The 14,993-nt window shown below is 42.5% G+C and overlaps 1 protein-coding gene across 5 annotated transcripts in view; it reads right to left on the bottom strand.

Annotated features, from left to right (window-relative positions):
• Positions 1–501: 501 nt before the first annotated feature.
• GIT2 (GIT ArfGAP 2) overlaps positions 502–14,993 on the bottom strand; it is a 33,111-nt gene continuing 18,619 nt past the window's right edge. For 2 of the 5 annotated variants that reach the window (XM_049807037.1, XM_049807039.1), the window contains exons 15-20: positions 14,385–14,633; positions 12,890–12,979; positions 8,027–8,109; positions 7,726–7,908; positions 2,549–2,612; positions 502–1,679 (exon numbers count right to left, since the gene is read on the bottom strand). In XM_049807037.1, coding sequence (XP_049662994.1) covers positions 1,467–1,679; positions 2,549–2,612; positions 7,726–7,908; positions 8,027–8,109; positions 12,890–12,979; positions 14,385–14,633 — 882 coding nt within the window. In that variant the 3' untranslated portion in view covers positions 502–1,466. The remainder of the gene's footprint in view (positions 1,680–2,548; positions 2,613–7,725; positions 7,909–8,026; positions 8,110–12,889; positions 12,980–14,384; positions 14,634–14,993) is intronic. The other 3 variants (XM_049807040.1, XM_049807041.1, XM_049807042.1) reach the window with 3 other exon arrangements.

Here is a 14,993-nt window from a genome sequence, read left to right as displayed (position 1 = left end):
CTAAATATGGCAGTTTTTCACCAGAAAGCCTTGAAGAGTGTGTGGTTTTGGCAGACCCATTTGTGGAACAGCAGACAGCCGTTTCCAAGTCAAAGGTTTCTGTGAAAACTGTCTAAATGTTCACCTCAGCTGCTGCCACGTGACAGCCACTGCAGTTCCCCAACTTCACTCTTAACTACAAGACCACCTGAAGCGGCCGCCTGCTGAACTGCCATGGCCAGCTCCTTGAAAATGACAACACGCTTCCAACTGGGGGACAGGTAGAGGCAAATATTAGTGATTTCCCCCCCCACCATGGAATTTAGAGTCCCCAGAAAACTCTCACTTTTGAAATTGTGGACAGACACATATTTTTGCAAGTTTTGTGAACCGTTATGAATGAAAAAACGTGACACACATTGACATTTGCTACCCATCCACCCTCCTGACAGGCAGCCTAGCATGAGTTACTCCATATGTAGCTTGTGAAAGATTTGCGAAAAACTTACTAGATACAAGAAATCTTTTCACATTTGGATATGTTGAGGTACAGAGGTTATATGCTATGGCAGACACAGCTGCTTTTGCACTGGCACTCTTCTAAATTCCTTTTTTTTTTTTTAATTTATCACAAATCTTTAGTGAAATTGCATCTTGAGTTACTGAGCAATGCTGCTGCAAACAAGATGGTGCCTTAAAGACAGTAAAATTCTGGAGGAAACTTAAGAATGAATTATTAAATCGGAAACAAAGGATAATATTTTAACCACTAATGCCCTAAAGTAACATCAAACATATATATTAATGGCATAGTGACAACTAAAAGAAATAACTATTAAGTATCAAATTCCTTCCAAAACAGATAAAGTGACAAAGACCTTGTGTAGTTACATGTAATAAGCTCGGATGCCCACAACTACTATTGTTTTAGCAGACTAAAAACATATTATTGCACAATAGTTGATATTGGAACAGATAATATTCGGCTTGTGCTCCATTATCAGGACTACAACCTTCTTCCTGCTGGTTAGCCATTATGGTCCTGGAGCCTTCAGAGCCTGTTTCGCTGCAGGTTTCTCAGTCAGTGGCATCACGGCACGTGAGGCTCCAGGATGGACACACCAGAGGCAAGATTCTGCCCTCTGATATGTGCAGCTGACTTCAGTGGGAGTTTTGCAAGCAATATCTGAAAGCAGAACGTGACCCCAAGGAAACATCTAGCAAGAGCTTGATACGAGGCTGGTACGCGGTACTGGCTCAACAGCTATTTGCAACATGCTATTTATCTGTAACTAAACTGGCAACACAGGCACAAAATAAGGCAGTGGGTTAAATTAATCATAAAATTGTTAGAAAACATGCAAAAATAATACTGAGTTTTAAAAAATGTTTCTTGCCCCTTTAGTTTTTCTCATAAAAATTTGAATAGTTCCACACCTATATGAAATCCAACCTTTAAAAAACAAGACTAAAAAGCCAAGTGTGACTCAGTTGTTGTTCTCTTTGGTTGTGATGGTAACCAGCTGTTTAGCGGCCTTGGCAATGTCGTAGGCGCACTGGATAACTTGCTGTGTGACCAACTGGATGTCTGTCGTAGGGCACGTCTCCACAGGAAGGGTTTTTTTGCACTCGGATTGGAGTCTGTAGGCACTAGATGTCAGCAGACGTAAAGAAGTCCTTACCAGTTCAGATTTGGGTTTCTGGGAGAGGAAAGTAGAAGTTGAACTTGACAGAACAACAAAACCATTTCAGGGTCACTTTTAATTAGCCAGTAGTGTTCTTTAATACAAAACTTCTGCTGCTAGGGCCCTGCTTTCTGCATAGACTTCTCTGTGCTGTAAGTAGATGTTGTAAGCCATCACTGCTGCAGAGACATGGTGTAGGGGCAGGTGAAACATGTCCCTGGAATTTCTCCTCTCTCATCTTGGGGAGGTTTCAAACTGCTGCCAGGCAGTACACAGGGAACACTGTTTTCATGCTCTCATTTAGGAAGTTACTCATACAAATTTTCTAGTGCCCGTTTACTGCTACCCAGCCCACGTCCTGACTGACATCAGAGTAGAGCACGTACAAGACAATCAGTTCGGGCAGGCGCAACAGCAGTAGGTTTTCCTTGCAGTTTTACAGAGGTAGATATGACATTACAAAAACTCAATCATTGAGATTTCACTCCCTAAACTTGCTGTGAAGAAACAGATCGCTTTGGTAGATGGGTTACAGATCCAAACATACCTGCAAGTAAGAAATCCAAGCAATGGCACTCAAATGGAAACTTGGGGGTGATGGCTCTAGCAAAATTCCTGTATAACCACATGACTCCTCAAGCAAGTAGCCTCCAGTTTTGGAGGAACTGTGTGCAATTCTTAGAGTTTTAAGTTCAAGAGCAAAATTAAAGACCTGGATTCATACATTAGCCCTTCCCAATTGGCTTGCTAATAAATACAAAGGATGCAAGATGTGACAACTGCCTAGTCATTTCTCCTTACCTTTGGCTTTTGGTTTTCATTTACTGAAAGGAAATCTACTAACGAGGAATGAGGCCAAAAACATAATGCTGGAAGGTACTTACTTTTGGGAACAAGGCTGCCATTTCTGTTACTGCCACATGTATTCTCTCGGAGCATGGTATATAGCTGCACAAAGATGCAATGTATTATTCATTATGTAAAGACTCCTCTTGGATTTCACTAGTCAGTGGCTATTCTTCTGCAAACAACTGAGTAACAAAAACCCCATATATATTCTAGAAGTATCTTTGTAGGCTGCACTGAAGTCAACTGAAGTAGCTAGAGCAATGCACAATATGGTGACTTTTAGTGTCTCCTCAGCATTCCCCAGCACACTGCAGCACAAGTTTGTATATAACTATGCGACTTCAGAAAAAGTAAGAACTTAAAAAATAATTTTGTACTATTGGTTTTCATTATTCTTCAATCAAAGGTTGTTTGAAGGAATAACTGTCCACACCTATTATACCAAGCATTGTCACTAAAAGTCTCAATTTGTATGCAATTATGGAAACATGTCTATGAACATTAACTGCACATTAATTTATACACTCGCATTTCCTAACCTCTCCCTCCTGCCTGACTACTCAAATGCTAGAATTCGTCTCCAAATTGTACAGAAAATTGCTCAGCTCGTTTTCTCTTTGGTGTATGCACAATGACATATTGTTACATGTGGGAAAGCATGCCCAAGCAAACTGGTTCATGTAAGCCAGGCACAAAGTAAAGTAAGATTTTGCAGTTTGAAAATATTTAAACAAAATCCAGTGATACAGAGGTGCTTTGGAAAAACAGCAACTTTCTTTGCTCAGTGCAGTGTTGACAATCAAAAGCAGATTTAAAAAAAACCCACTTTGTGTGTGGAATCTGAGTAAGTTTAACTTGCTGCCATTTTAGGGAAATCTCTATCCATTTGTTTTCAAAGAACTTTTTCTCCATAAGGCAAAAGACTGTAAAACCAGATTACTAGAAGTTTTTAAACTGCTAAGGATCTAAGCAGCTAAAAATATCCAGTAATCTCTGAAGAAAGGTTACAAAAACCCGAAGGTGTTTCAATTGATTTTATGTTTCAGAGTTGAATTTTGGCCATCCAAACTCTTAAAAATAATCTGACAGCAAAGTGTTGATATTTATAGGACTGTCTTGTCTGCACCTCTGAAGCAATGCAATTTTCCTGCACTTTTCCATGTGTTAAGTTACAAAGTAGAAGCCTTTAAAAAACCACTTTGTATTTAAGTTACCAAAATACAGTAAACCCAAAAAACTGTATTGAAAACACTTGGCAGCAAGACCTGAAGGTCTGACCTCCCTAAGCTTTTAACCCATGGGTTTCTCAGCTACTCTGAGTGATCTCTGTAACAAATACATGCCTCTCTGCGTCCACAGCGGGGCTGGAAGCTTTAGTCTGTTGCAGAGATGCACACTGAGGACACACCTTGATTCCAAGGAGATTAATTTCCATCTTTGTATCAGTTCATTCTCAGTTGAAGCCAGGAATGCAGCACTATGCATGCATTTCCCCCTTTCTCAGTTTCACAAACTGGAAGGTTAGACACCTGAGAATGGGGTATGCCAAACTTCCAGTACAGAATCATACCTTGGTTTTTTGGTAAAGTTTAACTAAAACATCACATGAAGGTAGCTTAAGAACACCAAGATGCCTTCTCAGATTAATTTATACACAGTAAACGGACAATGCACGATTCTGATACAGCAGCTTACAGATACATGCATCTTCAAACTACCAACTACTTTCACAGTGTGTGAGTTTTAGGCTAAATATTCAGTAATTCTGTTGAGTAAGCTAATAAAATAAAGGCAGATTCCATTAATCTTCAGATTTCACTTCTGAATTATATACCAAATGAAAATTGGTCTGTTCAAAATAGATTTTAAAACTATTGCCATAAGCTGCTGTGAAGCGCTGTGTTAGCGTGGTTTGTCAAAAGTCTAATTTCAGAAGACTTGTTTTTGTGCTTCAAAGGCTCAATGTTAGCATAAGTTAGTTAACACAATTCAATCTTAACCAAGAGAATCCCAAAAATCACAAAGCAACAGCATTCAAGAAAAATATTCAGTGTCTGTAGATTATGGTAGATCATTGCCCTTTCAAGCAAAAAAAAACAAAACAAAAAAACAACAAAAAAACAAAACCCAAAACCCCAACCCCCCCAGTCATTACTTATGCAGTCATCTTGCAATACCAAAGGTGCAAAAATAGGTCACTTGCAAATGCACTGAGAAAGAAGCAACACACTGGGGTCATTCTGGCAATGCAGGAAAATTGCTTTAAAAAGGAGTATTTCCCTATGTCTCAAATCACATGAGTTCTTCCAAATAAACTAAAAGTGGAGAGAAGTTTCCAAGTTCATTGTAATTCCTATTCTGCTATTGAGTTAACAATTAATTTGCTCCCTGCAAACCACACCGAACAGCACCTCACCTCACTAAAAAGCCAGTTTGCTGATTAAACCCTTCACTAACAAGGCAGAGAAAGCACTAGGAATAACTTGAAAGAAAGAGACCAAGATTAATGACACATATTTCATATGTTCTCTAGTTTAGCTGCAAAGTTTACAGCGTATCTTGGAGGAATGGCTTTATTTTATAAACACTCACTGTAAGCTCATGAAATAAGCTGACACATTTGTTGAGTTTATGCACTTTCCAGTAAGACATCAGGAAGATATTCAAGTAGTGACAGCTTGGAAAAAAGAATCCATCTTTAGCAGTAACTTGTGGTAACCTCTTCCTCCAACCCTGGTTATCTGTCACTGACAGTAACACCTGGGGCTAGAACTTGGCAAGTTCTGTTTTAAAGAACACCTCACTCAAATTTTATTTTTATTTTAGGCATTAATAAACAATATTTTGGTCAGGTTGGAAGATACTGTATAAACACACATCTTTTTTTTCATTGATTCAAGATACCAGTTATCTCATTTGACACACCAGCTGTATAAACAGTTGAGGGCCTAAGCTGTCAGGTGTGAAAGTTGCATGCTGGGAACCATGAAACTTCTGCTACTTTTGCGACAGCGCACAGAAGCAGCAACCACATGTTGTGCTGTTAGTTGTCATAATTTATCATCTCAATGAACAATAAACAGAACAGAGACAGGAGAATCTTTTACACTAGAGATAGTTAAACTTCCAGGCTGTGATTCTGTTCCCAATTAAATCACTACTGGAAGCTTCGACTGAATGGGTAATATCACAGGTTCACAACTCTCTGTACTAGCTATCTGCAGGTCCATTACTGTCCGAAGCATTTCATGCATAGCCTTCAACGACCCCTGTGCAGGTGGTGCATGAGGGAAAGAGGCAGCAGAGAGAAAGAGAAAGGACACTGTGCCTGGGAGGCAGGGACAGAGGCCAGAGTACCAGGAGGCAGGACTGGGCTGCTGGATGTTCAGAGGCTGCAGGGGAGCTCTCTCAGCCCAGGGAACTGGCGTGCTGAAGCAGCCGAGGCTATGTCTGAGCTTGAGCGTGCCCGCACGCTCTAATGGTTTACTTGGCCAGTTGAGCACAGGAAAAGGAATGGAAGAAAACAAGAAAAAAAAAAAAAGGTGTTTCATTAATAGATGATATTCTTGCATCATTTTATTACTCTCTCATTATCTATGCTGCACGTGATTTTCATCCACAAGGTTCCCATCACTAGCTTGGAAGATGTATTATTATATCCCAAAGTATCTCCTTCTGTTAAGGAAGCATTCCCCTATTGCAAGAAGACAATGCTGGAACAAGCCTACTCCATCTCCTGCATGCCCCAGGCCATGCAGTTCTCAGCCCGCTGAGACAAAGCCAGGGAATAGGAAAACAAAGAACAGCAGCTTCATAGTTCAGTGTTTTGCAAGATTATACTCATGTAACTACTGGCACACACCCCACTCCACACATGGTACAGAAGAGAAAACAAAAAAGTACATAACAGGTTGTTCAACAACCTATTCAATTTAACAGCGAAAGCCAGGTAGGCTGCATTATTTCTTTCAATGATTTTTTTAAAAAATATAATTCAAATACCGTAAACTGATATTCATAAAAACCAAACTCATGTAAAGCTTCTCTTACTGTTGCTTCTCTGTGAGAAACAAGCAACAAGGGATTGCAGTGGAAAAGGTTACAGGCAAGGGCAACGAGCTCAGCACAAACACGTTAGAACTCACTATTGAGCATGACAAGGAGAGGCTGCACGCTGTCCCTTCTAAAAATAGGAAAGTAAGAGAAGGAAAAAACACAGAACAAAAGTGGCCCTGTTGTGCACTTCTCTGAGCAAGGCAGGAAGAGAGGGCTGAACATAAATTGCCAGCCGCTTCTCACAGGCGAAGACAGGCACAGAACTTGGGACAGGAGGCAGAATGTGAAACCTGCCAGTCTGCAAAGTTCAGGTCTTATGGAGAGCAAGGCTGTTCCAGAACTAAAGCATGTTCATACCTGGGAAGATGTAACTCTTATTCACAGCTTTCTAAAAGACCTGTGCAGTAACACCACCTGATGATCAGTCAAGGGCAGTATCACTTTTACGCACTTAGGGCTATTCTGGAAATTAATTGTTCAGTTGGGACAGAAGTTCCAGAGGGAGTTGAAGCTGCGCACTACCTGATGTACTGATCAACAATCTCCTGCTTACTCAGCTAGGTCTGTGTCTAAACCCAATAGCTCAAAACAGCTTTTGCTGGTACGTTATCTGTACTGATATTTCAGTAGAAAAGTCAAATTGCCTAGGCAATATTTTCCTGAAACAAGACTTGGGGCTACTATCACACTTCTGCGGGGTGTCCTTACCTGAGGACGCAGAGGCCCAAAGATCTAAGGAGAAACTTACGCCAAGTTCCCTGCAACATATTTGATTTTTATCCAAAACACCATTCATTTTGCAGCAGGGCTTGACAAGCGCTTTGCTCCCCAGCGCTCCCTATCCCCGTGCCAGTTGTGGGCAGGGCAGACAGGTGACAGGCAGCACTGCAGCCAGAACTCACTCGCAGGGGGCTGCGCCAGCTTTTTGGATGGGAGTGTGCGTGTTCCCACTGCTTGTGTGGTCACTCATCGCCACTCATCTTGGTGCACTAGATCCAGTGTACCAGGAAACGCCACAGACCTACATGTTTTGTAGGTGTGAAATCTGCGTCTCCAGTGTTAACACAGGGGGTGGTGGCTGTACTTCTGAAAACACCTGAAGAATCTTGTTCATTTTCTCACAAACTCTGGAATTTTTCTGGCACTCACACCTTACCTGTCATGCTTGTTCTCTTGCGCTGCTCGCAGCAGCTCCTGAATATTCTTAGTGATCTGCTCAGTTTTCCGAATCACATCTTCTGTGCTGGGCAAACTGGAGCTGGGGGCTGTGTCAGCATCTTCAGGGATGGATCCCTCCCCCTGCCAAAGGACACTCCTTTGCCGGCCCTTCCTGCCTGACCTGCAAAGGAACAAAGCAGAGGTTGGCCCTGTGGAACCAAACTGGCTGCTTCACGCAACTCCCCATCTTCCAACAGCGCAGAGCTGTGTTGTCAGCTCTGCATCACCACAGCACCTACCCTGTCTCCTCCAGCTCCAGAGGGGTGGTGGGGTTATCATAGTCGCTCTCAGACACGCTGCTCTGCTTCTCCAGCTTTGAAGCCTGCAACCAACACAGATCTATTTCAGCGTTGTGCAGGAAAGAAGAGTCCCTAGCTGTGCCAGCACCGTGTCCTGCGTACCCGGGCTTCCTCTTTAGCGCAACGGCCCCTGCACCAGACGCTGCCCTGAAGCCCAGTGTGTCCCCACGCCCTGCGCTGTGTTCCTGCTGTCAGTGGGTAGCTGCGGCCCTGGGTGATGCTGGCACGGCACAGCCCCGCCAGACCCAAAGTGGGGCTGCGGAAAGGCCGCAGCACGGCATCCTTCCCCTGCTGCTGAAACTGCTGTGTGGGAACACAGGGGGAGGCCCAGAGGGGAGCAGAGGCCAAACAGAGAGGGCAGGACCACCAGGGAGAAAGAGGCCAGACCAAGAGCAGGAGGCCCACAGCAGACTGGAGGCCAGACACAGCATGGGAGGCTGAACACAGAGTGGAAACCAAACTGAGCATGGGAGGCTGAATAGAGAACTGAGGCCCAATACAACATGTGAGGCTGAACCGAGTGTAGAAGGCCCATGGCAGAGTAGGAGGCTGGACAGAGCGTGGGAGGGTTGTGACAAGAGTAGAGGCCAAATCAAGCATGGGGGTCTGACCACAGAGCAGAGGCTGACCCAGGCATGGGAAGCCCACTGTAGAATGGGAGACCAAAACGAGGGTAGAGGACTGTTGCAATGGGAAAGCCAAAATAAAGACAGGAGACCAAAATGATGGTGGGAGGCCCATCGCAGAGTGGAGGCCAAACTGCGGGTAGAAGACCAAAGGGCACGTAGAAAGCCGAACCAACGAGACTTGGAGCTGACTAGAGGCTGAAACAGGGGCGGGAGGCCAGAACGGGGAGAGTCAAAGCCCATCGCAAATTGGAGGCTGAAACTGGGGTGGGAGGACGAAATAGGGAGAGTTGAGTCCCACTGAACACTTGAGACCAATACAAGGTTGGGAGGCCAAATAACTGAGAGTTGTGGCCCATAGGAGTGCATAGGATGAAACAAGGGTGAGAGGCCTAACCATCAGGAGTAGAGAGCCACTGAGTAATGGGCGTCAAAAGGAGGGTGGGATGCCAATTCCAAAGTGGAAGCCAAAACGAGGGCAGGAGGTACACAAGGAAGCGAAGGCTGGACCAAGAGTTGCAGGCCCATTGCCAAGCAGGAGGCTGATCCAACTGAGAAGCTGAAGCCAGGGTGAAGGCTGAATGAAGAGTGGGATAACAAAATGAGCTTGGAGGCCAAATCTACAGCAGAGGCCGAACCCAGAGCGAAGGCCTGCAACTGAGTGGGAGGCCAAACCGAGAGTAGGAGGCACACAGCGCAGTGGGGACTGAACTGAGCCTGAGACTCTGACCTCAGAATGGAGGTCTGCCACAGAGTAGGAGGCCAAACCTAGACTGGGAGGTACACGAGGAAGGTGAGGTCAAACCTAGTGGGAGGACCATGACAGAGGGAAGGCCAAAGAGTTGGAGGCTGAACCAAGCATGGGAGGCCCAGCTGCTGAGTGCTGCTCCAGAGGGCAGAGGCCTAGAGGCCCAGTATTTTCCCCTTCCCCCTTCATGTGGCATTCCCTTGGGAGAGACGCAGTGACTGTGTCCACACCAGGAACCGGAGTGCCGCCCATTCCCTGCCTCTGAACACATGCGCTTCTTCCCAGGTGCAGTGGCAGAATGCTCACCACCTCCTAACCCTATACAGACCAGTTCTGCAACTCCCAGTAAAGCACCCAATCCATGGGCAAAGATGATGCTCCATTTTTTTCCCTCCTAAACTCCTTTTCAACTTATGTTGTTTTTACTCTCTCAGAAGGCTGCCAACACAAATAAGCATACTTACACTATGACAGCTCAAGAGTGCTCTCTCTGCAGATCCTAACATACAGCAAAAGTTTCAAATCAGACTTTCAGATAGACAGCTAGGCTTCCTTCTCTGACCTAGTTTAGCCTTCTTGGATATTTTATGCCCAGGCAATACAACATCCTGGAGGGTTATGCTATGAATACCTACTGTCAGGCTGATCTCTGCAGTTCACGTGAATTAGCAGTTTGAAGTCCCCGAGGAACACTCCCATCCTCAGCCAGGCCCCAGGATCACCACACGTCTACCTATTCTACTCTTAAAAATTGCAAAGCTCATCAGAAGTGCCTACTACAGCTCATCCATTTGCAAGTATCAGTGTCACTCTACATACATATCAGCCTCTGCATCAGCTCCTGCCTTAGTCACAGACACTGCTCATGTAATAGGGTCCCTTGCAATCCCTGCTGAAGAACGAGCCGTCAAGCTTTACAGAAGCTCTTAAGTCAAGATGAAGGAATCTCAGGTGTTAAGACTGTAAGGGACACCTTCAATTTGCATCCCAGATCCATACACTTTGGAAATAATATTTCTACCTCGAGGACAAAACAAAAATGTGACTAGGAACTGGTTTTCATTGCTTAAGATCCAGTACATTTGTTAAACACTCATCTAATGTTAAAACCAACAATTAACTCTGAAGCACCTGGAGTAGGAACACTTTCCGTCCACTTTAAAGTTACTCTGCACAGAAGGAAAAAACAAGCATTTTTTGAAAGCTCACTTCTCAGGATAGCTAGTAAAGATCAATTCTAGAAGTGACACATATTTTGAAGATCCGAAACTACAATATGTAGGGTCTGACCCTTCCCCTCTCCCAGACGTACAAAGGAGAACAGTACGATTAGTGGCAAAGCTGTACGCTATGGTCAGAAATACAGACAACGATGAATTACGAGAATAGGATACTATGGAATCAGTAATATAGTATAGTAATGGAATAAGTGTACAACAAAAACTAACAAACAAAACCTCTGCAAGTTTCTAGTACTACACAGTACTGATTTCAGCTGCAGCCAAACCTAGATTCACACTTGAACAAGCAGGATATTTCCTCCTAAGTTTTATCATCTAGCCCTACCTGCAAATCTAATATTTTCTTGACTGATATGTCCAAACACTGTACAGTCAAAATAAAACAGGGACACAAGAATTTAAAAAGCAGATTCTGTATCCCAGCAGGAAGAGGCCAGAGTATGACCATTCAACATCTAAACCCACAAACCTGTCTTTTTTGAAAAATTTAGTATTATATAGTAAAATTTGATTAGAGACACTGCAATGCTTGCCCAAGAAATGGAATGAGACAGTACTGATTTCATTATATTAACCACACAGAAATAGCAGTGCAAGAAGAGAGGACTTTTCTTGAAAGATCTTTTCAAAATCAGTTAAGTCTTACAAAGAAATACAAATACTTCTCTCTCAAGTTTACTCTCAGAAAGCCTTGTTTTAACACAGAAATAAGCAAAGTCGAAGTCTTGAATATGTGATACCACAAAATGGGTATAAGCTACTCATTATTTCCTACAAAATGAGACACAGACATCTAAAAACAGCCCAAAGGACCTTGTATCAATATTTGCCTCAAAGTTAAAGAGGTTTAGTCAGAGCAAGACCTCGAAATGTAATCAACTCATTCTGATGATGGAGGGTACTTTCTGCAAGCAGCGCAAGCTGGTAGCTCAGGCTGGCCGAACAGCAGCATAAAAGCTATGGGTGTTCATCTTCAGCATTCATTAGTCTGTGACACATGAAGATGTACCTGCTCAGGGTCCATTACTTCAGTCACAGCCCCTTCACAGCCAAAAATGGATGTTATTCTAGAGCTGCAAATCCAACGTGCTTTTCCCTTTTTTTTGAATATGTAACTTGCCATTAGTTCAAGGATCCTAAATAAAACATAGTCTAAAAAGAAGCTGTCACAGACTAGACTATCAAACTGTTTGCCTTGCTAAATATGTCCTTTTGCAAGGTGGCATTTTATGCTCACTTCTAGCAGGCTAATTTGAATAAGACTAAATTTAAGGTGACCCACTACAAAAAGAGAACAGTGTTTAAAAAAAGTTTAAGAAGCTGGACAAGGCTTCTTCAAATAGCTAATAGCTCACCTATCAGGCCAGAGCAAAGACAGTGTCTTTGGAATAACATAAGCTTATAGAATGCATTTAACGTTTCTTGGTAACATTGCAATTTTTTCCCCTAGAGTCAGTACTGTAGCTAACAACCCTAAGAACAAAGCTTTGTAGATACTGATGGAACACCAATACAAGCTTCCTTTATATACTCTCAGTGTCTTTAATCTTGCTCTGAAAGGAGTCTTGCTAAAAAAAATTCCCACGCCCATTCAGTCTTTTACCTATCAAGGCCAGCAGAAGGCAGGCTAGCTGATACTAAATGTATCGGTGGGCAATATGAATGGCCATCTGTTTGGATGCTTAAAGAACTCACTTCAAACAAACTAATGAACATCTGTAAGATAAACGGTCAATCAGTACCAATTTCATTTGGTGCAAACTGACAGCCCTCAAAGAAAGCAGGCTTTAAAGCCAGGACCCAGTGAGCTTTTCAAATGCCTCATGCAATGCATTTTAGTCAGTAGGAAGAGTTATATATTGGCTTATGAAATATCAGTGAGTGCCTGCCAAATTACTTTCCAAACAGCAACCAACCTGTCTTCTGGCTGTTTTCAGTGTTATGCAGTCAAACAAGTGATCTGGAGTAACTGTGCATGGTGTTAAATGCTAAAGATTTTAGCCATTGTGAAGTTAGAGAAGAGGCAAGTATCCACAGCATGTGGCAGAAGAAATGGAAAGTGATGAAATACTGCTTCATGCAAGCATGAAGGCTAGTCAGCATAAACGGGGAGAAGACAGAGGCATAATGGCTTCTAGGGAGACTGCCACCTCCTCCAGGTAAAAGACCAATTGGGAAGGTACTTAACCCTTCGTGTGCTTTCATCCCTTGACCAGGAAAGCGTGGAGGGGAAGGAAGGTAGAGATGAAGAGGAGGTCACAAACGCACTCCTCCCGATCTAAAAATGGGAAAGAGAAAAACACTCGGGAAAACCAAAAACAAAACACAAATAAATTCTTAACTGAAATAAAGGAACATTCTTAAAACCATGGAGATGACATAAAGCAAGAATGATTTTGAGAATTTGGCTAAGCCTGAGTGGACTTAATTCTTTCAAAATACAATTGACTTCATGTTAATTCTAATATTGATATTCCAGAGGTGCTAAATTCCACAGAGAGTAAAATACATTCACCACAATACCAAATAACTAACTTCATGTAACAAATCAATGCTTCAGAACCGCTACTTCTATCCAAATTTCAAACTAAGTGACCAAAGGACCTATACAAAGCACTGTGATGTTTTGCAAACATTGCCACATACAGAAGAATTCTGACATTTCTTGCTGCCAGAACTGCCTTTGTTATCAACATGTCAATATAATTTAAAATGATCCAGACTTCATAGTTTAAAGTTCTTAATTTAATTGAAGGCAGGGAAAAACCCAGCACACAAATTTCTCTGCTGATTCCCTGGTGCACTCAACTGTCTTCTTCGGAATGTGCATGGAACATTTGCCGTCCCTCATGCCAGGCAAAGGAACCCATTAACTCCCAAATATATTTTAAAAAGCTTAATTGTTTATCTGGAAGGAAATACAAGATAGTGCCACCAACAGGGAAACATATTGAAACGAATCCACAAATGTTAAATATGTGCCTAAAAAATACCATCCTGTATTCCTGCCCACAGGGCAATCTTAAAAAGATGCAGTAAAAAATTAACTTTAATAAGCACTAGTGTGTGTTGGGTCACTTATCCGAAGTGCGAACACATCAGTGCAGAATTCTTGTGGCTTAATACAGAACTCACTCTCCACTATCAGCACATCATACAGGAATATACTAAACCAGAAGAATTTGTTCAACTAACAGCTCTAAACTATCTTCAGCCTCCAGTTCCAAACTCAGAATAAGAAATCGGTGGCCTAGTGAAAATTTAGCTTCAAGTTTATTTTATTTTTGAAAGGTGGTTCTGAAGTTCCACAAATTGGCACATGCCTGTGTATCTCAAGAAAGAAATCCATGAACTTTACCTACCTTCTTGGAATACTATTTCCACCCCCCACTCCTGGTTTTCAAACAGCCACACATTGATATTTGGCATATATACTGTGATTAAAAGAAACAGCTGAGCAGAAGCCAAAAACTCCGTTTACATATTCCAAAATTGTTATAGCTTTTACTTTTCAAAACATCGAGCTCCTGCAGACATGTTAATACAGCAAACATTAACAATTCTTACAGTTCAAATTCACTCTGAAGCTGACAGTTGAGCAGCTTTGGTAAATGAGCGTAGTTGGAATAGACAGAAAAGCTGAACATAAGAAGAAATGCAGAAGCATCAGCAGTTCTACTTACATGTGGAGGGAAAGGCTGCAGTCTTGTTATGCTTTCTTCTGGGTATGTGACCTCTCCCATGGGGAGGTAGGGTTTCTGACCTGATCCAGTCTCATACATGGACATGGGTCTGCTACCCCGTGCAGATGGTCGCCGCTTTAAAGAAGAATTGTTGGCAGGGTCTGTGTATTCAGAACCAGTTTGGACCTGATATATATTGGTTGTAGCCTGTCTTCTGAGGTTGGTATTTTCACTCTGTAGCGTTTGAAGCTGAAAGAAATGTTTAGCAGTGGGACTTTGTTTTTCTAATAGCAAGCGTCAAAAGCAAACTGACTATACAATATACGCTTGTCAGCTTTACTAGTAAATCCAGTTACTAGTAGCTAGGGTTTGATTTCTTTTTCTAAATCTACTTGACTTGCTTAGTATAAGCATAGAAGCATCTATGTTCCAGATCTGGAAATATATATGTGCTGATTTCCAGCACTTTTTGCTCAGATGCAAACTGAATTAGATCTTAAAATTGCCTGTTGTAGTTAAACAACACACAATCCATTTCTTCCAGACTGGCTGTACTGGCACACGAATTGTGTAATATAATGAGGTTGTGGGGGGAAGGACTGCCAACAA

The sequence above is a fragment of the Accipiter gentilis genome, chromosome 7 (genome assembly GCF_929443795.1).
Source record: "Accipiter gentilis chromosome 7, bAccGen1.1, whole genome shotgun sequence".
NCBI lineage: Eukaryota > Metazoa > Chordata > Aves > Accipitriformes > Accipitridae > Astur > Astur gentilis.
This window is presented reverse-complemented; position numbering and strand designations above follow the sequence as displayed.